The 20,704-nt window shown below is 54.0% G+C and overlaps 1 protein-coding gene across 1 annotated transcript in view; it reads right to left on the reverse strand.

The window, feature by feature from the left end:
• The window catches only part of RAB3GAP2 (RAB3 GTPase activating non-catalytic protein subunit 2), a 59,099-nt gene extending 38,652 nt beyond the window's left edge, over positions 1-20,447 (reverse strand). Inside the window, exons 1-7 of the mRNA XM_040430458.1 lie at positions 20,250-20,447; positions 10,630-10,697; positions 8,348-8,471; positions 7,965-8,046; positions 1,537-1,584; positions 1,136-1,211; positions 660-761 (exon numbers count right to left, since the gene is read on the reverse strand). Of these exons, the coding sequence (XP_040286392.1) occupies positions 660-761; positions 1,136-1,211; positions 1,537-1,584; positions 7,965-8,046; positions 8,348-8,471; positions 10,630-10,697; positions 20,250-20,346 (597 nt within the window). The 5' untranslated portion in view covers positions 20,347-20,447. The remainder of the gene's footprint in view (positions 1-659; positions 762-1,135; positions 1,212-1,536; positions 1,585-7,964; positions 8,047-8,347; positions 8,472-10,629; positions 10,698-20,249) is intronic.
• Between the last annotated feature and the right edge of the window lie 257 nt (positions 20,448-20,704).

Below are 20,704 nucleotides of genomic sequence, written 5' to 3' on the forward strand. Positions count from 1 at the left end.
TGATGGCCTATTCTCAGGATTGGTCGTCAATCGTCATCAGATCGGTGGGGTTCTGACACCCAGCAACCCCACAAATCAGCTGTTTAGAGCAGCCGCTGGCACAAGACTATATACGAAGGATGGAACCAGAAGCGCAATGTTCTGTTCACTGTGTAGCGGCCGTGCCGGGGTCCTGCAGTTCAGCTCCCATTGAAATGACTGGAGCAGAGCTGCAGCACGCCAGCAACTACACAGTAGGAAGAGCCTTCAGTCCACTGTATAGTTTCCGACACTGGTGGCTACTTGAAACAGCTGATCGTGGGGGTGCGAAGTGTTGTACCCCACCGATCTGATACTGATGTTCTATCTATGGCCCAGAGAAACCCCTTTAAGATAGAAATACTAATTACATGCATGTAGGATGCGCGGGACAGGTGCGACCTTCTGATATGAATGAAGGCCTCACAACTCTTCTCCAAAGGCAAATGTTGGGGAAAAGAAGGGTCGGAGATGCTGGGTTTCGACATGCCTGATGGTGTCGTTCTTAGGAGATAAACCGCTGTCAGAGGTGCCTGGCAGTGGCTTACTCCCCTTTCCCATTCAGAAGACATGCATACTTGGGACTTGGTACAGATGCATTCATATGGGATTGTGAAAAAGTTCGTAGGCAAGCACGTTACCTGTTCGGTGACTCCAGGGTGTCTAGGAATTTCATACGTCCTGCACTTAAGCTGAAGAATGGGGTCTTCATTTAAAAGTTGGGCAAGAAGCAACACCCCACTCTGGAAGAAAGAAAGCAAAAACATTCAGTGCACTAGGCAGAGGAATAACAACTTGGATTTGGCATCTTAGTGACTGGTAATCAGATTTTCAAGATCTCTGCTTACAGTCATTCATTAGAATACAATTGTCCCCAAAATTACAGTACAGTTATCAGGTTGTGTCACTAAGCAGGTGTCCATCCTATGACCAGGACTGATTTTCATCCACTTGAACAGTATGGTTTCTTTTGAATGACAGCAAGCAGGGATCATGAAAAATGGGGGACATTCATACAGAGAGTATGAAGGAAAATTGTATAAACAATAAAAATAAATCATTAATACGATGCTGCTTTGGATGTAAATAATATAAAAATGCAAAGGAGAGAACTGACCTCAGTGTAAAAGCGCACATATCCAGACGTGAAGCCTATGACGATACACGTCCAGTCCGGCCGCCCAGTAGAACTCCTGCACAAGGAAGGAAGAGCAGAGCTGCAGCAATAAAGGGAGAAGCGAGGTGGTTCAATGTGATCCTGACCCCGTCTAGTGACAATTTATCTATGGAAATGACCTGACGTGATGATTTTTTTAATTGACTACAATCAATGCCACTGATTTTACGCTGCCAGGCGTCTTTTTTCAGTCATCCCTAGGTCAGACTACGCACACTTTGAAAAGGGAATCCTACAGAAAAGTAGATGTTGCCTGTGCCGGCAATTTTTCACTTGTAACACTATGTCAGGTCCCGCTGCCCCACAGTTCTGCTTCGGACATGTTTCATGAAAGCAATTACCTTTTCTGGCTCGCCAGCGGGATGCACAGGGTGCTGCTGATGAATTCACTGCAAAACAAGCATAGCCCAGGATTAGACAGATGCTGGAAAAAGGAGACTTTTGTATTACTTACCAGTAAAGTCTCTTTCTCGCTCTTCATTGGGGGACACAGGAAACCATGGGTATAGCTCTGCTCCCTAGGAGGCGTGACACTAAGTGAAAGCTGTAAGCCCCTCCTCCATCAGCTATACCCTTCAGCCTGGAGAGAGAGACTACCAGTTGCGTGTCCAAGTAGTGAAAGATAACCACCAACCGGAAAAAAAGGAACTGTCAAGCCCCAACGGGGGCAACCAAGCCGGAACCACAACTGTAAACCCAAATGAAGGGCGGGTGCTGTGTCCCCCAAGGAAGAGCAAGAAAGAGACTTTACTGGTAAGTAATACAAAAGTCTCCTTTTCTCGCCCATATTCCTTGGGGGACACAGGAAACCATGGGACGTTCCAGAGCAGTCCCAGAAGGGAGGGACCAGAACAAACTAGACCAACACCGGAGGCATCAATCAACTGCCGCCTGCAACACCAGACGGCCTAAAGCAGCGTCAGCCGACGCATGAGTATGCACCCTGTAGAACTTGGTGAAGGTGTGCAAGGAGGACCAAGTGGCCGCCTTGCAAATCTGCTCCGTAGAAGCCCGATTCCTCTGAGCCCAGGAAGCCCCGACCGCTCTAGTGGAGTGAGCGGTAACACCGAGGGGCGGAACCTTGCCCTTGGCGAGATAAGCCTCAGTAACAGCCATCTTGACAAAACGGGCGATAGCAACTTTGGATGCCGCCATCCCTCTGCGCGACCCCTCCGGAACCACAAAGAGCGAGTCAGTACGCCTGAAAGAGCTGGTTACCTCCAGGTAAACCTTGAGCGCCCTGACAACGTCCAGGCGATGAAGCTCCCTCTCCCGGGGGTGGGAAGGGGAAGGACACAAAGAGGGGAGAACGATGTCCTCGTTCAGATGAAAGGCGGAGACCACCTTAGGAAGGAAGGAAGGGACCGGACGAAGGACCACCTTGTCCTGGTGGAACACTAGGAAAGGTTCCAGACAGGAGAGTGCAGCCAATTCGGACACCCTCCGAAGAGAGGTGACGGCCACAAGGAAAATAACCTTGCAGGACAAAAGTCGCAAGGAAACCATCCGCAGAGGCTCGAAAGGAGAAGCCTGGAGCGCTGAGAGAACCAGGTTCAGGTCCCAGGGCGGTACCGGAGGGCGGTACGGGGGAACCGCGTGAGCCACGCCCTGAAGGAAGGTCTTGACAGGACCAAGGGGGGCCAGTGGGCGCTGAAACAAAATGGACAGCGCAGACACCTGGCCCTTCAAAGAACTAAGACCCAGACCCTGGGCGAGTCCGCTCTGCAGGAAGGACAAAACAGTTGGGAGAAAAAAGCGGAGCGGAGGAATCCCCAGATCGGCACAGAACCCCAAATAGGTCCTCCAGGTCCTATAATAGATCCTAGAAGAGGACGGCTTGCGGGCACGGATCATGGTGCGGACGACGTCCGCAGAAAAACCCCTACGTGTCAAGACGGTGGTCTCAACAACCACGCCGTCAAACGTAGGGACCTTAAACGCGGGTGGAAGATCGGTCCCTGAGAGAGAAGATCTTCCCTGGCGGGCAGCGGCCAGGGCGCGTCTGCCAGGAGCAGCATGAGGTCGGCATACCAAGACCGGCGGGGCCAGTCCGGAGCGACCAGAATCACCGAGACGCCCTCCGCCGCGATCTTCCGAAGGACCTTGGGCAGGAGTGGGATGGGAGGGAATATGTACGGACGCGCGAAGCCTCGCCAAGGACGAACGAGGGCGTCGGCTCCGCAAGCTCCCGGATCCCTGGCCCTGGACAGATAGGCGGGGACCTTGTGATTGAACTTGGAGGCCATGAGGTCCACGTCCGGCATGCCCCAACGAAGGCAAATGGCCTCGAATACCTCCGGGTGAAGAGACCACTCGCCGGGGTCGACAGTGGTGCGACTAAGGAAGTCCGCCGCCCAATTGTCCACCCCTGGAATAAAAATTGCCGATAGAGCCGGGACGTGGGCTTCCGCCCAACGGAGAATGCTGGTGACCTCCCGCATCGCTGCAGCGCTGCGAGTGCCCCCCTGGTGGTTTATGTATGCCACGGCCGTGGCGTTGTCCGATTGCACACGAACTGGATGACCCTTCAGCAGATGAGTCCAGTGTCGCAGAGACAGAAGGGCCGCTCTCAGCTCCAGGACATTGATCGAGAGTTTGGACTCCGATGGAGACCAAATGCCCTGGACGGATCGGGGAGGAAACACGCCTCCCCAGCCCAAGAGACTGGCATCGGTTGTAACCACCAACCAGTTGAGCGGCAGAAAGGACCTGCCCAGAAGAGGGGACTGTAACCACCAGCGGAGAGATGACCGCACCGGAGGCGATAGATGGAAGGGATGATCCAGAGACTGCGGCGATTTGTCCCAGGAGGAGAGGATCGCCCGTTGGAGAGGGCGGGAGTGAAACTGCGCAAATGGGATCGCCTCGAAGCAGGCAACCATCTGCCCCAAGACCCGCATGCAGAAGCGGAAGGACGGTCGACGGTGGAGAAGGAGACCCCGAATCGCCCGGCGGAGGGTCAATCGTTTTTCCGAGGGAAGACGTACCTCCGCCGCTCCCGTGTCTAAAAGCATTCCCAGGAAGACCAGTTGTCTGGAGGGGGGAAGGGAGGACTTGGGGAAGTTGATGACCCAACCGAACCTCGCCAGAGTCTCTAGAGTGAGATCCACGCTGGCAACCGCTTGAGAAAGGGACGGAGCCTTGATGAGGATATCGTCCAAGTACGGTAGCAGAAAAACACCCCTGGAACGGAGTAAGGCCAAAACCGGGGCCAGGACCTTGGTGAACACCCGGGGGGCTGTTGCCAGCCCAAAGGGAAGGGCGACAAATTGGAAGTGGAGGTCCCCCACGGCGAATCGGAGGAAGCGATGGTGACACCGGGCTACCGGAACATGGAGGTAGGCATCCTGTATATCGATGGAAGACATGAAGTCTCCCCGCTCCAGGGAAGCCACCGCGGAACGGAGGGACTCCATCCGAAACCGTCGAAGGAGGAGAAAACGGTTGAGCTTTTTGAGGTCCAAAATGGGCCGCACCGAACCTCCCTTCTTGGGAACTACAAAGAGGTTCGAATAGAACCCTTGGAACCTTTCCTCTAGAGGAACGGGGGTAATCACCCCTCTGTCCAGTAAGGCTTGAACAGCCGCGGAGAACGCAGCCGCGCTTTTCGGGTCCCGCGGCGGGCGGGAGCGAAAGAACCGATCTGGAGGGAAGGACGCGAATTCGATTTTGTATCCGGAGGACACAATTTCGAGAGCCCAGGCGTCGGAGACGTGAGCCATCCAGACGTCCCTGAAAAGGAGGAGCCGGCCCCCCACCCGGGTGGGTGGGGGCGCGCCTTCAGGCAGAGAACTGCTTTGCTGCGGGTGTGCGGGCAGCCTGCGGCCTGCGCCAGGAGGGCTGCGCCCGAAAAAACGGCTTCCTACGCTTATCCTGGGGAGGGGCCGAAGCGGCAGCTGCGGGGGGAGCCCCAGAGTTCCTGCGGGAGGACCGAAAACGAGACGCACCGGGGCGTCCGCGGGGGGCGCCCCTGGCTTGGGGTTGAGGAAGATGGGTGCTTTTACCACCCGTGGCCTCCGAAATAAGCTCGTCTAGGCGGACCCCGAAAAGGCGGGAACCCGCAAACGGTAGCCCCGCCAAGGAACGTTTGGAGGCAGCGTCCGCTTTCCAAACCTTCAGCCAGAGCTCCCTCCTGACGGAAACCGCCAGGGCGGAGGAGCGTGCAATAAGGGCTCCCGCATCAAGGGAGGCCTCACACACAAAATTCCCTGCCCGAATAATAAGCTGGGCCAAGGAACGTAGGTCCTGGATGGGGACGTCCGAGTCCAACTCCTGTTCCAGCTGCGCACCCCAAGCAGAGATTGCTTTACCTGCCCAAGCAGAGGCAAAAACCGGTCTGAGGGCAGAACCGGAGGCAGCAAAAATGCCCTTGGAAAGGGTCTCCATGCGACGGTCCTCCGCTGACTGAAGAGAGGACCCGTCGGGAACAGGGATGGCCGTGTTCTTTGACAAACGGGCCACAGGGGGGTCCACCTTGGGTGGGGACGACCAGGTGGCCACGACATCGGCCGGAAAAGGATAGCAAATGTCCAGCTTCTTGGGGTTGACAAAACGGGCGTCCGGGCGAGCCCAAGCCTTAGACACCACGGAGGAGAAATCAGAGTGGATTGGAAAAACTTTTGAGGCCTGCCTGGGTCTGATAAAGGAGACGCTAGCTGCGTCAGAGCTAGGGGGGTCATCTTGCACCTTAAAGGTGTCACGAATATCAGAGATGAGCTGACCCATCGCTGAGGCTAGCTTGGACGGCAGGGCCGAGTCCATTTCCAAATCTGAAACCGCCAATTCACCTTCAGAGAGCGAATCCTTTGGAGAGGAGAGGCTCGTCTGAGTGCGCACGCGTGGCGGGGAGAGGGAGGCATCCGAGGAGGAGGCTCGCTCTACTCTAAAACGCTTCTGAGAGTGCCTAGCTCGGGAAGGGTCACTAAGAGAGGGTGAACCCGCCGCAGCGGCAGAAGCGATGGACCCGGAGGGCGCGACAGTAAGAGTGGCGTCCTGCGGGGTAGGCGGCCTGTCTATTAGGCGGCCCACGACCTGAGTGAGGCTTTCCACGGCCTGGGACAGGGATCTAGCCCAGTCAGGCGGGTCAGAGGAAGCAGGGAGCGACACAGCGGGCGACTGAGGCTGCGGTGGAGCTCGGCATGCAGGACAGTGCGGATCAGACTGCCCCCGGGGAAAGGCTTCCCTACAAGCGGTACAGGCATGGTACCAAGGCTTGGCAGCTGCAGAAGGGTCTGACATGGTGGAAAAAAAAAAAAAAAAAAGTTGCACTTAAAGTGGGAGACCCCAGGTGAAAAAACGGGGATCACACCCAAGTAACAGTACTGGTGGCACGGATGGGGTTAACAGTCCTACCAGACCCAGATGATGCAAGCGGCAGACAGCAAGGGCAGCAGACTGAAGGGAGGCTGTGGAGGAGAGGCGGCAGGCACGGAGATGAATAGCTTCAGGATCGGACGGCAGAGAGAGAGCTCCACGCAGCACCTGAGATGTGGAGCCCGACGAACCAGGAAGTAGCGGAGCGCATGTAGAAAGCTCCGCCCCCCCCCTTGCCGCGCTGAAGGAGAAGCAGAGCCGCGCGCGCGCGCGGCAAAATGATTTAACCCCCTAGGTAGATGAAGTGCCGGCCATGAAAAGGTGCCGTTCGCGCCAAGTAAGCGGCCCCCGCCTGAATGTGACGACTCCTCATACAGCCGTCCCCCTGACTGCCCTGCCGTTGAAGTGGTAGTCACCCCCCTAAGAACCACCTTGTCCTGGGTCTGCAACACCAGAACGAAGTCCCCCCCAAATGATGGCCGGTAAAGATGCCGGCCCCGATATGCCCATGGGGGAGGGGGGGGGGTTGATGGACACCACGGAGAGATGTAGCAGCGGTGGGAGGGAGGGAAGGGGAGGCTGGAGCAGCCACTCTCACCATACGCTGTCTTCGCCCTCAATCCATCCAGCAGGGTCGCCCCTTCAGCCACTGGCACCGCAGTGGCAGGAAGCCGGGGGAGGGACTTGGCGTGCGGGCGACCCTTGAGCTGGCGGGACGCAGGGGAGCGAGGCTGCCCTGGTCCACCTTGTCTTCTGTGGGGGAGGCGGCAGTGCGGTATTACCGGCACTGGCGCGACTCAACCCCGGGAGAAAACAGAGGGGTCTAGTGCGCCTCTGTTGTCCCTGTAAGTAGAAAAAAACCGAATTAAAAACAACAAATAACGCAAAAATAAAAAATTATAGGAAAGCAACCCTGCCTAAGCAGGGAGTGTCTTGCCTCCTTGGACACTAAGCAAAAACTGGCAGTCTCTCTCTCCAGGCTGAAGGGTATAGCTGATGGAGGAGGGGCTTACAGCTTTCACTTAGTGTCACGCCTCCTAGGGAGCAGAGCTATACCCATGGTTTCCTGTGTCCCCCAAGGAATATGGGCGAGAAACTCCATTATTCATCATGTAAACTCATAGTGTCCTAATCCAGGATCCTATCTGGACCACAAACCTTGCACAAGAAAAGAGGACGCCTTCCTGATTTATTCAGATCAAGGCAAATAACAGATTGTCCCTGGGGCTCACAATCTAAACTCCAAATTAGCCTTTCATTAGGTTGTTGGTGTGAGGGTGGAAACTGGAGGGAACCCATACAAACATGTGAAGAACATGTACCCCAGGGCTGCTGCACCAGTGATAACCACTAAGCCACATAAAAAAAACAAAAAAACAATTTGCAATATATTTCCATTCCCAGAAACTCATAGATAAATTTCCATGTTGTCCTGTAATTTTGGGGGTCAACATACCTCTCCTCGACATTTAGAGGGCCGCTCCACACCACTTCATACTGCATCTCCTCACGGCCTTTCACATCGGCTTTCCATTTAGCTGTGAAATCAAATTAATGCATTATATCAATACAGAACAGCCGAAAAACGGTGGAAAGTGTGCAGTGTGTATTACATTGTAGATACACAGAGGGTCATAATATAGATAGATATTGGATTAGACAGACAGATAATGACTGTGGAGGTTCCCAGCCTCTACAAGCCTAGAAAGGCTGATAACAGCAAATATAACAGAGTAGGGTATACAATTTACACTTAAGTTTGATGAAACATGACTGAAGAGCAGATGATATAGTTCCCCCCTTCCCCCCAATCTTGAGAAGGAGGTGAGATTTTCTCACGTGCTAAAAATACGGCTTTCTGCTCGTGGGCGATCACCATCAGATCGTTGGTGGGTGATAAGGACAACACGCAGTCCTGCAGCCAGTAGACGGATGCCGCTTTACTGGAGGTTTCCTCTTCAGCCTGTGCACAAATAATAAGACATTGATTAAAAGCAGTGCGAGTATCCACGGAGCGCGCTCGCTCACAAGTCTGCCTAAGAACACGGCCATGAATAAAGAATGGATCAGAACATCCTCCAGGAGCAACGTCTCCCCACCACCCAGGTGATGAAGGTGCTTTTTCCTGCATGATGGACGCAAAAGGGCAAAAGTGAGAACTGGGTGGGCCAGCGAACAAAACATTGAAGGGATTTCAATCCCATTCAATCCTCAAAAAGCGGGTGGACAAACAAAAAAAAAAAAAAAAAAAAAACACATGAAATGCTTATAATGGCTTTAGAACGCCATTAAAATATCAACAAAAAGATCCAAAAACACTGAAGCTGCAAACTGTGAAAACTAATATTTGTGTCAGTCTCAAAACCTTTGGCCGTGACTGCACATAATGTCACCGTCAAAATTCCCTCTAAACTAAGAGCAGTACCTGACGGCTGACGTCATCTGGCTTCTAATGACGTCCTAGGCTAATTCGTCCGATCGCAGGAAAACAACTTTTATTCCACCGTCCACTGTATACAAATGAGGAGCTTGAAGCCAAGGGAGCAGCGGGAAATCAAGCTCGTCAGGGCCCCTTCCTGCCCGTTAACATTTGATTGATCACCTTGTTTTTTTTCCTTAAAGGGTTTCTACCACCTCGTTTTGAGAAATTTATCTGTCAGACACTAGCGATCCGCTAGTGTCTGCTCTACCAAACAATCCTATTATAATAGCTTTTTGTGCAGCCGTTTCCATAAAAAACAATATCGAACTTTTATCGATATGCTAATGAGCCTCTAGGTGCTATGCGGGCGTCTTTTCAGCACTTAGAGGCTCCGTCTACCTTCACAAAATGCCACCCAACGCGTCCCTCCAGCCCGCCCATCTCCTCTGAAATGCGATCCTCCCTCTGAGTCAGCGGACGAATTCTCGCGCATGCGCGTCTGTCTTCGGCGCAGGCGCTGTTAATGTCTGAACGCTGCCTGCACAGACTTCTCGGTCATCGGCACAGGCGCAGTGGAGATGTCTGTGCAGGCAGCGGTCAGACATTAACTGCGCCTGTGCCGAAGACAGACGTGCACGGCGCATGCGCGAGGATTCGTCCGCTGACTCAGAGGGAGGATCGCATTCCAGAGGAGATGGGCGGGCTGAAGGGACGCGCTGGGCGGCATTTTGTCAAGGTAGACCGAGCCTCTAGGTGCTGAAAAGACGCCCGCATAGCACCTAGAGGCTCATTAGCATATCGATAAAAGTTAGTTTTTTATGGAAACGGCTGCACAAAAAGCTATTATAATAGCATTGTTTGGTAGAGCAGACACTAGCGGATCGCTAGTGTCTGACAGCTAAATTTCTCAAAACGAGGTGGTAGAAACCCTTTAATGCACAATTCCCCAGGAGATCCCTCGCCTGCGCAGTCAATCTTGCTTTCTGCGCCTGCGCAGTGAGCCCAGCTGTAGTGTATTTTGCTTCTGAGGTTCATTGCACAGGTGACAACTCACTGATGCGAGCCAAAAACACAGAGCGGGGCTCACTGCGCAGGTGCAAGATCGTACGGCATAGGATCTCCATGGGATTTGCAGACGAAGAAAAAAAAACAAGGCCATCAACCAAACATGCATGGCAGGAAATTGGCACGGCAAGGTGGACATCAAGCGTTAAGGACGTTGCCCTCTGGACCTCAAGCTCCTCATTTGCATACAGCGCACATCGGAATAAAAGTGGTTTTCCTGCTATCCACATTTTCTATTTCCGCTTATGAACTGTCTCTGGTCTGATGCCCTCATTGGGACCCGAGTAATATCGGATCCTGATGAGGACATCCAGGTCAGAATATATGTGCCACAACTGGCCACTGCGCTGCTGAAGGGCGTCTCTGTCTGATTGTAACTCACAGTCTCTGGACCGGGTGCCGTTATCAGAACCTGAACAAAACAGGTCCGAATGAGGGAATATGAACCAAAGCCTGACAGTTAGGGCTCATGCACACAGGGAAATAAGGAGGGGGTCGCAAGTACACGGCGGACCCGCAGACGGGCACGCCTCTAGCTGCCGCATACTTCCATGACATGATCAGGAAGGGACTTTCTTCAGGCCATATTTTAAGCATATAATTACATGCGAGACCATGAGAGCATTACACTTACCGGCACTTCTCTGCTCTCATTTTCCTCCCATGATCCCCAGTCTTCATTTTCCCAGCTAGATAAATTATCTGTACAAAATGAACAAAAAATTTTTTTTTAAAGTTAAAAATGGTAAAAACGAGATTTTTGTATAACTTACCAGTAAAATCTCTTTCTCGCTCTTTCCTTGGGGGACACAGCAAGGTCTTCTGTGTCCCCCAAGGAAACTGGGCGAGAAAAATACATTTCTGCATCCATCCAGCTGATGGACACAAGGGAAGGCTGGCAAAATACCACAGGGAATACTTTCAAAAAAATGCTACCCGGAGCCTGCGCTCTAAATACTTATCCTAGGTGCTGTCCACTAGAACACGGATGCTCAACCCGCCGCCCTCCAGCTGTTGCAAAAACTACAACTCCCAGCATGCCTGGACAGCCTACAGCTATTAGTGCATGCTGGGAGTTGTAGTTTTGCAACAGCTGAGCATCCCTGCACTAGAAGGTGTAGGCCTACAAGGCGGTGGATGATCTTCAAAGTGTGAATGGAGGCGAGCAGGTCTACTCTTTGTGGACATCTACACAATACAGTTGGCAGAATTTCAAGTTTTTGCCCAGAGGTATATAATATATATGGCGGCCTGTGGACATCCTACTTCGGAACCGCTCTTAAAGGAGTTGTCACACTTCAGCAAATGACATTTATCATGTATAGGAAGTGAATACAAGGCACTTACTAATGTATTGTGATTCTCCATATCGTCTCCTTTGCTGGCTGGATTTATTTTTCCATCATACACTGTTTGTTCCCAAGGTTACGACCACCCTGCAATCCATCAGCAATGGTCGTGCTTGCACACAATAGGAAAAAGCGCTGGCTTCTCTGGTGGCCGGGACTGTGGGAGCGCACATAGGCTAGTGCTTTTTCCTATAGTGTGCAAGCACGACCACCGCTGATGGATTGCTGGGTGGTCGTAACCTTGGGAACAAGCAGTGTATATGGATGGTAAAAATTAATCCAGCCAGCAAAGGAGGCAATATGGACAATATGGATAATAACAACAATCACCTCCACACCAAACCCGTCACCCCATATCTTTATGGAGCTCATCCCAAATTTGCCACAAAGTTAGGGTCCATTCACACGTCTGTGGAATGGGTCCGCATCCGTTCCATAATATCCGGAACGGGTGCGGACCCATTCATTCTAAATGGGGCAGGAATGGTCCGCAGCTCCGGAAAAGAATAGGCAGTTCTATGGGGGTGCCGGCCGGGTGTATTGCGGATTTGCAATGCACTACGGACGTCTGAATGGAGAAGCAACAACTGTGTAAAATGCCTGTGGCATGATGTGTTCACTGCTTAGAAAAAACACAAAAAAACTCAAAAGCGCCAAAGCAGACCTATGCGTCTCCATGGTTACAGACTACAAACAAATCCCATGTAGTCCCTAATTCTCTCTTACTTAGAGAGAGACTGTGTGACTGCAGGGCCTGCAAACGACTGGATCTGGCTGGAGGCACACGTGGGAGGAGGGCGGGTGTCTACTGTATAAAGCCTGCATATACCGCCACAATGGCCCCATCTGCTCGGCAGAGCGCTGGATATCATTATGGGTCCCACTCCCTATCCCATATTATGGGCTTATTAGACGACGGTGACACTGCCGGCTTATGGACTGGATCGCTTATGGAGTTTAACCCCTTCAAGCCCTTAGTGATGTCTATGATATGTTGTTTGTTTTACAATAAAATCAAAGGAGTTTTCCCACAAGGAACTATGAGGCTGGGGCTGACGAGTGTCGTGCGACCAAAGAGCGCTGTGTAGCAGAGCAGCCAGTAAACGGAACGGGGTGGCAGCACGATTCGCAAGTTGCCGCAACCCCAGAATCGCAAAAAAGATCAACAAATCCAGCAGTGTCGGCTATTTTTTGCGATTCTGAGATTGTGGTAACTTGCGAATCGTGCGGCAGCACTGCTACAATGAGATTTTTGGTGGCGGCCGAGATGGCTGTGCAGCCCCAGCCTTATCCTGTAATTAGGTCCTAAATATCTGATCACTTGTGGCCCCGCCAATCACTAGAGCAGGGGACCCAATCCCCCGACCCCAGATTAGAGGGAGCAGCCATGGAGCATGCGCCCTGCCATTTCATTACAAGTCTTTGGGGTTGATGCTGAATGGTATATTCAGGTTCTCACACATGTCAGCTGCGGATAAACCCTTTAAAAGAACCATTTACAACATTTTTATTGCTCCGTCCAATGCATTTAAAAAAGTGAAAAGAAAGGCTTGGCTAAAAACCTCAACGGGGCACATTTATCAATCCCGTGTCAGGCTTCTGGTGTCAATAAGTTGCTCATTTTTGGGCAAACCCTCATTTGTTCAAAAGTATTTTACTTTTTGATGGGGGTGGGGGGTGCACGGTGCAGCACATGAGTTGTAATTCATACCAGAGAAGGGGGGGGGAATTATGGGCTGTGCCAGAATTACTAAGGGGTGCCCGCCTCCTAATACCTGGTGCATCTTACCCCAGCAGGGCAGAAAGAACAAAAAACACGGGATTTCCAAGACTGCTGCAGCCTTCTCTCTGCTCACCAAGCACAGCGCCGTCCATGATATAGTGGCCGTGCTTGGTATTGCAGCTCAGCCCCATTCACATCAATGGGGCAGAGCTTCACGTGACCGATGACCGTGATGTCACAAGGCCTAGGGAAAGCTGAGAGAAGGCCGCAGCGCTACTGCAAGAGCCGGAGCCATCAAACAGCCTTTAGTACATGTCCCCCATAATGTTTTGTGTCAGCAGCTCTATGGGTATCCATGGAGTCTGCAGTATGTTTTGTAGCTCTAATTTCCTGATCTCTGCTGGAGGTGAAGAGGACATCGGCCATCAGGGGCTTTACAAAAACATTTCAGACTTTTTCCCGCCACAGGTTTTTAGGATTTCAGGGGTTACATGCAGACTTTGCCACAGCTCTTCCACACCATGTTCCTATTTCTTCTACTACGTGTGAGTGGGATTATTGTGCATTTTTCTGCAGATTGCTGGAGATTCAGTGTAACCTCCATACCACAAACCAGGCTTCAGTCCACTATATGGCGGCTCGGAGAACATACTGCGGTAGGCATTTCCGAGGATTGATGTTTCCATCGGGGATGAGTCACTGCTGGTACGTGCCTCCTCTTATACCACAGGCAGATATGCCCACTGATCAGATGCGTCCCCACAGCAACCCATCTGCTGAACGGAAAGAGGACGCAGAGAACAGCAGGCACCTACGAGGGTCTTCCAAGAAACCAGTCTTCACCCCCCCATGCTCCGATTATACCATTATTTACATGGACACATCCATTCCTATATGACCGCATAGTCTTATTTTCATACCTAGGATAGAAAACCCTAGAACCACTTTCAAAGGAGGTCTGTTAACCTCAGAGGAACCAGAGAGCATCTTCATAAACCCCTAATAACCTCAGAGGAACCGGGGAGCATCTTCATAAAACCCTAATAACCTCAGAGGAACCGGGGAGCATCTTCATTAAAACCCCAACAACCTCAGAGGAACCGGGGAGCATCTTCATAAAACCCTAATAACCTCAGAGGAACCGGGGAGCATCTTCATTAAAACCCCAACAACCTCAGAGGAACCGGGGAGCATCTTCATAAAACCCCAACAACCTCAGAGGAACCGGGGAGCATCTTCATAAAACCCTAATAACCTCAGAGGAACCGGGGAGCATCTTCATAAAACCCTAATAACCTCAGAGGAACCGGGGAGCATCTTCATAAAACCCTAATAACCTCAGAGGAACCGGGGAGCATCTTCATTAAAACCCCAACAACCTCAGAGGAACCGGGGAGCATCTTCATTAAAACCCCAACAACCTCAGAGGAACCGGGGAGCATCTTCATAAAACCCCAACAACCTCAGAGGAACCGGGGAGCATCTTCATAAAACCCTAATAACCTCAGAGGAACCGGGGAGCATCTTCATTAAAACCCCAACAACCTCAGAGGAACCGGGGAGCATCTTCATAAAACCCCAACAACCTCAGAGGAACCGGGGAGCATCTTCATTAAAACCCCAACAACCTCAGAGGAACCGGGGAGCATCTTCATAAAACCCTAATAACCTCAGAGGAACCGGGGAGCATTTTCATTAAAACCCCAACAACCTCAGAGGAACCGGGGAGCATCTTCATTAAAACCCCAACAACCTCAGAGGAACCGGGGAGCATCTTCATTAAACCCCAACAACCTCAGAGGAACCGGGGAGCATCTTCATAAAACCCTAATAACCTCAGAGGAACCGGGGAGCATCTTCATTAAAACCCCAACAACCTCAGAGGAACCGGGGAGCATCTTCATTAAAACCCCAACAACCTCAGAGGAACCGGGGAGCATCTTCATAAAACCCTAATAACCTCAGAGGAACCGGGGAGCATCTTCATTAAAACCCCAACAACCTCAGAGGAACCGGGGAGCATCTTCATAAAACCCTAACAACCTCAGAGTAACCTGGGAGCATCTTCATTAAAACCCCAACAACCTCAGGAGGAACCCCCCAATGGGCCTCAGTAAACACACACAATACAGGAAGATGTTCTAATTTAAAAGGGAACCCATCAACTGCTTTGGGGCCACTAAACCCCAGCATGACATGATGCAGGTAGGGTTCAGGGCCCCAAACCTGGCCATAGCAGACACATCTGTCTCTGCAAAAGAAAGGAATTCAAACTTACTAGAAGAGTCCAGGACTCTTCTCCAGCAGCTATGGGGGCATGCAACTATACTCCTCGCATCACTGAGCTAGCTCAGCACATCAGGCACATGCACAGTAAATGGGGGTTCTCCCATGACTGATGTAAAAAATGAAAATCAGACATCATATAGGACATGACAATCTCTTTCTAACAAAGCTAGAACCAGCCCCGGACCTCACATGGACCCAGAGATCTCCTCATTCACTACTCCAATTGTTCTGCTAGATTTATGTCAAGCTGGCAGCTCGGGGGCGTGTCCTTTCTGCTGCAGCTCTCTCCCTTACACAGCTCAGGACGCATGTCCTTTCTGCTACAGTTTTCTCCCTATCACAGCTCAGGACGCATGTCCTTTCTGCTACAGTTTTCTCCCTATCACAGCTCAGGACGCATGTCCTTTCTGCTACAGTTTTCTCCCTATCACAGCTCAGGAGGTCTGCCCTTTCTGCTACAGTTTTCTCCCTATCACAGCTCAGGAGGTCTGCCCTTTCTGCTACAGTTTTCTCCCTATCACAGCTCAGGAGGTCTGTCCTTTCTGCTACAGTTTTCTCCCCATCACAGCTCAGGGGGCTTGTCCTTTCCGCATCAGCTCTGCACGGAGCATATGCAACCACCTAAGCGAGGTGAACAAAGAAATAACAAGGGAAAAAAAAGCAAACAGCAGGTGGCGCTATACAGATACATTTTACTGAATAACTCACTGGCTGTACTAAATTTTTTATAACATGCAATTACAAAAAGTATTCAGATCCAGGTGCTGGTTTGAAAACTGCAGAATATTTTTTTGTGGGACAACCCCTTTAAGAGAGTAGCATGATCCTTGGGTTCATCAGCCCATTTCAGCATATACCCGATGCCACTGGAGAAGAGTCCCGGACACTTTTCCTAGTCAGTTTGAATTTCATGTACTTTCTTTTGCGGGGTCCAATAGGTTTGCTATGGGCAGGAATACGACTAGAAACCCTGCTGGTGGTATAGTGGCCCAAAACTGGGGACAGGTTCCCTTTAAAACCATACCGGTAAAACCTCAGTGGCGTGATTTCACCACTAGGGGGCTGAGCTGAGCGCAGTGCGGGACGAATAGCGATCCGCCCGACATCAAGCTCTGAACTGCAGAACACATGGCGAGCACCATATCCTTCCCAAATTTATTAGAAAATTCAGTTAGCCAAGGCAGTTCTCTGCCCGATCATCCAGTGCGACCCCATCATACTGACATCAGCGCTGACATTTCGTGCCTGCGTCATTCCAGCCTAACCTTTCCAGCGTCGGTCTCTGTGACAGAGCTCCCGGCAGCTTCAATGTCATTACTGCTTTTAATGTCCTCTCCCTTGGGTCCCGCTGGCGTCATGGACCGTCAGTGCGCATTCAGCCCATCGAGGCGCTATAAAGCAACTGATCCACATGGCACTGACAGGACGGGCTGTGAGTCACTGGCAGGCTGGCAACGAGATGTGACATAGAAGAGCTGGCAGAGCGGATTTCAGTTTGTGGGTGAACCTCAGAGGAGCTCTCTCTCCCCCCCCAAATGCAACAGAAAAGGTCACGAGAGATTTTGACATCCAGCACTGTATGATACTTAGTGCAGGGTCTGAGGGGGCGGAGCGTGACACAGCAATTCAAAGGGCACCATAAAGACAGCCCTGGTGTCATGCTCAGCCCCCTCAGACCCTGCACAAAGTATCAGCTTTGTCCGGAGTGTCCCTTTAAAACATCTTCATAGAAGGCAAGGGTTAACATCAAAGGAATCATTTAAAGGACATGTCATTTTATGATTGAGGTCACCCCAAAGATCCTGATAGAAATGGGTGCAGGGCTAAATCAGCTAAGTGTTCCCTGCACAGTGGCGCCCCAGACAGGAGACCCTTAGCACTGAAGTGAATGGGATGCAGCAGCATTACCCCGCACCCCGGAGCAATGTAACGAGCACCACGCCCCTTTAAACAGCTGATTGAGGGGGGGGGGGCAGAGAGTTGGACCCCACTAATAGCATAGTGACGTTCTATCCTGAAGACAGGCCATCGATATCCTGATTCTGGAAAACCCCTTTAAACGATTAATCTTCCCACTCGATGACTGCAAGCAGAGATTTTGAAAATCATGGTCAAATGCTGAAATATATTGGAAGACTGAAGTCAATTCCTTATTTAGGACCTCTTCTCGAGAATGTCCTCCGAGCAGATACACACCGCCCACCAGCAGCGGCTTCCATACTTCCCCTCTCCAGTGCGGGGCTGCTGACAACATGGCAGGAGAGCGGGCGTGCCAACGACACCCACAGCCAGACACGGTTTGGCCGTAGCAGACGGTTTCATGTCTTCCACAGAAATCGGTCCTAGAAACGCTCACAGAGCAATTCCCTAACGACGTCTTCAGCGGCGGAGGCGCGCCGATAACGCCCTACCTGCGGCAGCCTGGATTACGATTCGCAGTGAACTACCTGAGGAATTATAGATGGAATGTGATTTATACAATTCTCCAACATCCTCCGGCGACTACTACTACCCACATCGTTAATGAATTTACTACTCAGACACAAGAAATACACAGATTGTTCCTTTCATCGCCATGGAAACGCCCCTTAGAAAGTACGGGAGAACGTCACCGGTCACAGTGTCCTCTCCTGGCCCCGTGTGTCCATGAATATGATGTAGCAGAGTGGACCGTGGATGCAATGAGACAGGTGTCTGAGAAGAGATCGCCCCTTCCACTCAGCAGTCACTAATAACAGGTTTCTAACACTCACTATTATCAAGACAGAACTGTCCCTCAAAGGGTACATGGACGTCATAGAGGGGCCCCTCCGTCACAACCCCACTTTACTGCGCAATACAGTAGTCGGGGGGGGGCAGCAGCCGTCCTGTAGTGGGGGGGGGGGGGGCAGCAGCCGTCCTGTAGTGGGGGGGGGGGGGGGCAGCAGCCGTCCTGTAGTGGGGGGGGGGGGGGCAGCAGCCGTCCTGTAGTGGGGGGGGGGGGCAGCAGCCGTCCTGTAGTGGGGGGGGGGGGGCAGCAGCCGTCCTGTAGTGGGGGGGGGGGGGGCAGCAGCCGTCCTGTAGTGGGGGGGCGGGGGCAGCAGCCGTCCTGTAGTGGGGGGGGGGGGCGGCAGCCGTCCTGTAGTGGGGGGGGGGGGGCAGCAGCCGTCCTGTAGTGGGGGGGGCAGCAGCCGTCCTGTAGTGGGGGGGGGGGGGGGGGCAGCAGCCGTCCTGTAGTGGGGGGGGGGGGGGGGGGCAGCAGCCGTCCTGTAGTGGGGGGGGGGGGCAGCAGCCGTCCTGTAGTGGGGGGGGGGGCAGCAGCCGTCCTGTAGTGGGGGGGGGGGCAGCAGCCGTCCTGTAGTGGGGGGGGGGGCAGCAGCCGTCCTGTAGTGGGGGGGGGGCAGCAGCCGTCCTGTAGTGGGGGGGGGGGGCAGCAGCCGTCCTGTAGTGGGGGGGGGGGGGCAGCAGCCGTCCTGTAGTGGGGGGAGGGGGCAGCAGCCGTCCTGTAGTGGGGGGGGGGGGCAGCAGCCGTCCTGTAGTGGGGGGGGGGGGCAGCAGCCGTCCTGTAGTGGGGGGGGGGGGCAGCAGCCGTCCTGTAGTGGGGGGGGGCAGCAGCCGTCCTGTAGTGGGGGGGGGCAGCAGCCGTCCTGTAGTGGGGGGGGGCAGCAGCCGTCCTGTAGTGGGGGGGGGCAGCAGCCGTCCTGTAGTGGGGGGGGGGGGGGGCAGCAGCCGTCCTGTAGTGGGGGGGGGCAGCAGCCGTCCTGTAGTGGGGGGGGGGGGGGGGCAGCAGCCGTCCTGTAGTGGGGGGGGGGGGGGGCAGCAGCCGTCCTGTAGTGGGGGGGGGGGGCAGCAGCCGTCCTGTAGTGGGGGGGGGGGGGCAGCAGCCGTCCTGTAGTGGGGGGGGGGGGGCAGCAGCCGTCCTGTAGTGGGGGGGGGGGCAGCAGCCGTCCTGTAGTGGGGGGGCGGGGGCAGCAGCCGTCCTGTAGTGGGGGGGGGGGGGCAGCAGCCGTCCTGTAGTGGGGGGGGGGGCAGCAGCCGTCCTGTAGTGGGGGGGGGGGGCAGCAGCCGTCCTGTAGTGGGGGGGGGGGGCAGCAGCCGTCCTGTAGTGGGGGGGGGGGGCAGCAGCCGTCCTGTAGTGGGGGGGGGGGGGGGCAGCAGCCGTCCTGTAGTGGGGGGGTGGGGGCAGCAGCCGTCCTGTAGTGGGGGGGGGGGGGCAGCAGCCGTCCTGTAGTGGGGGGGGGGGGCAGCAGCCGTCCTGTAGTGGGGGGGGGGGGCAGCAGCCGTCCTGTAGTGGGGGGGGGGGCAGCAGCCGTCCTGTAGTGGGGGGGGGGGCAGCAGCCGTCCTGTAGTGGGGGGGGGGCAGCAGCCGTCCTGTAGTGGGGGGGGGGGGCAGCAGCCGTCCTGTAGTGGGGGGGGGTCAGCAGCCGTCCTGTAGTGGGGGGGGGGTCAGCAGCCGTCCTGTAGTGGGGGGGGGGGCAGCGGCCGTCCTGTAGTGGGGGGGGGGGGGCAGCAGCCGTCCTGTAGTGGGGGGGGGGGGCAGCAGCCGTCCTGTAGTGGGGGGGGGGGGCAGCAGCCGTCCTGTAGTGGGGGGGGGGGCAGCAGCCGTCCTGTAGTCGGGGGGGGGCAGCAGCCGTCCTGTAGTCAGGGGGGGGCAGCAGCCGTCCTGTAGTCGGGGGGGGGGGGAAGGGGCAGCAGCCGTTCTGTAGTCGGGGGGGGGGGAGGGGCAGCAGCCGTCCTGTAGTCGGGGGGGGGGGGAAGGGGCAGCAGCCGTCCTGTAGTGGGGGGGGGGGGGGGAAGGGGCAGCAGCCGTCCTGTAGTCGGGGTCGGGGGGGGGGGGGAAGGGGCAGCAGCCGTCCTGTAGTCGGGGTCCAGCACTATACACACAGACACTGCATATAAACAGGCGGTACCCACCTGCGCTCTTCTTCTCCTCCCTCAGGTGGGGGAACAGGAAGTCCCGGACCAGCTTAATGTCCTGGAAGCGGCAGAACTCCAGCAGGGCACAGGCCATCCCTCTGCCTCCGCTCAGGCACACAGCCTGTCACCCTCCCTCAGCTGCGGCGCTGCTGCTGCTGCTGCTGCTGCTGCTGCTGCTACACCGGAAGTGCGTCATTCTGGTGAGTTGTCAGACTGAACTCGGGAGGAATACGCGCATGCGCACACCACCGACCCTGCATCCCTGAGGCAGTCTTCTGCAGCTTTTCTATTTCCATGGCGACTCAGGAAGGTCACATGACCGGAGATCGACGCCTTTTCCGCCATCTTTCTTTTTGGTTCGTTTGCCAATAGAGTCAATGCGCCAATATTTGCTTTGGAATACTCCGCATCATATGGGGACAAATGGTGGGAACATGACATGTATTTATGGG

Source organism: Bufo bufo, chromosome 4 (genome assembly GCF_905171765.1).
Source record: "Bufo bufo chromosome 4, aBufBuf1.1, whole genome shotgun sequence".
NCBI lineage: Eukaryota > Metazoa > Chordata > Amphibia > Anura > Bufonidae > Bufo > Bufo bufo.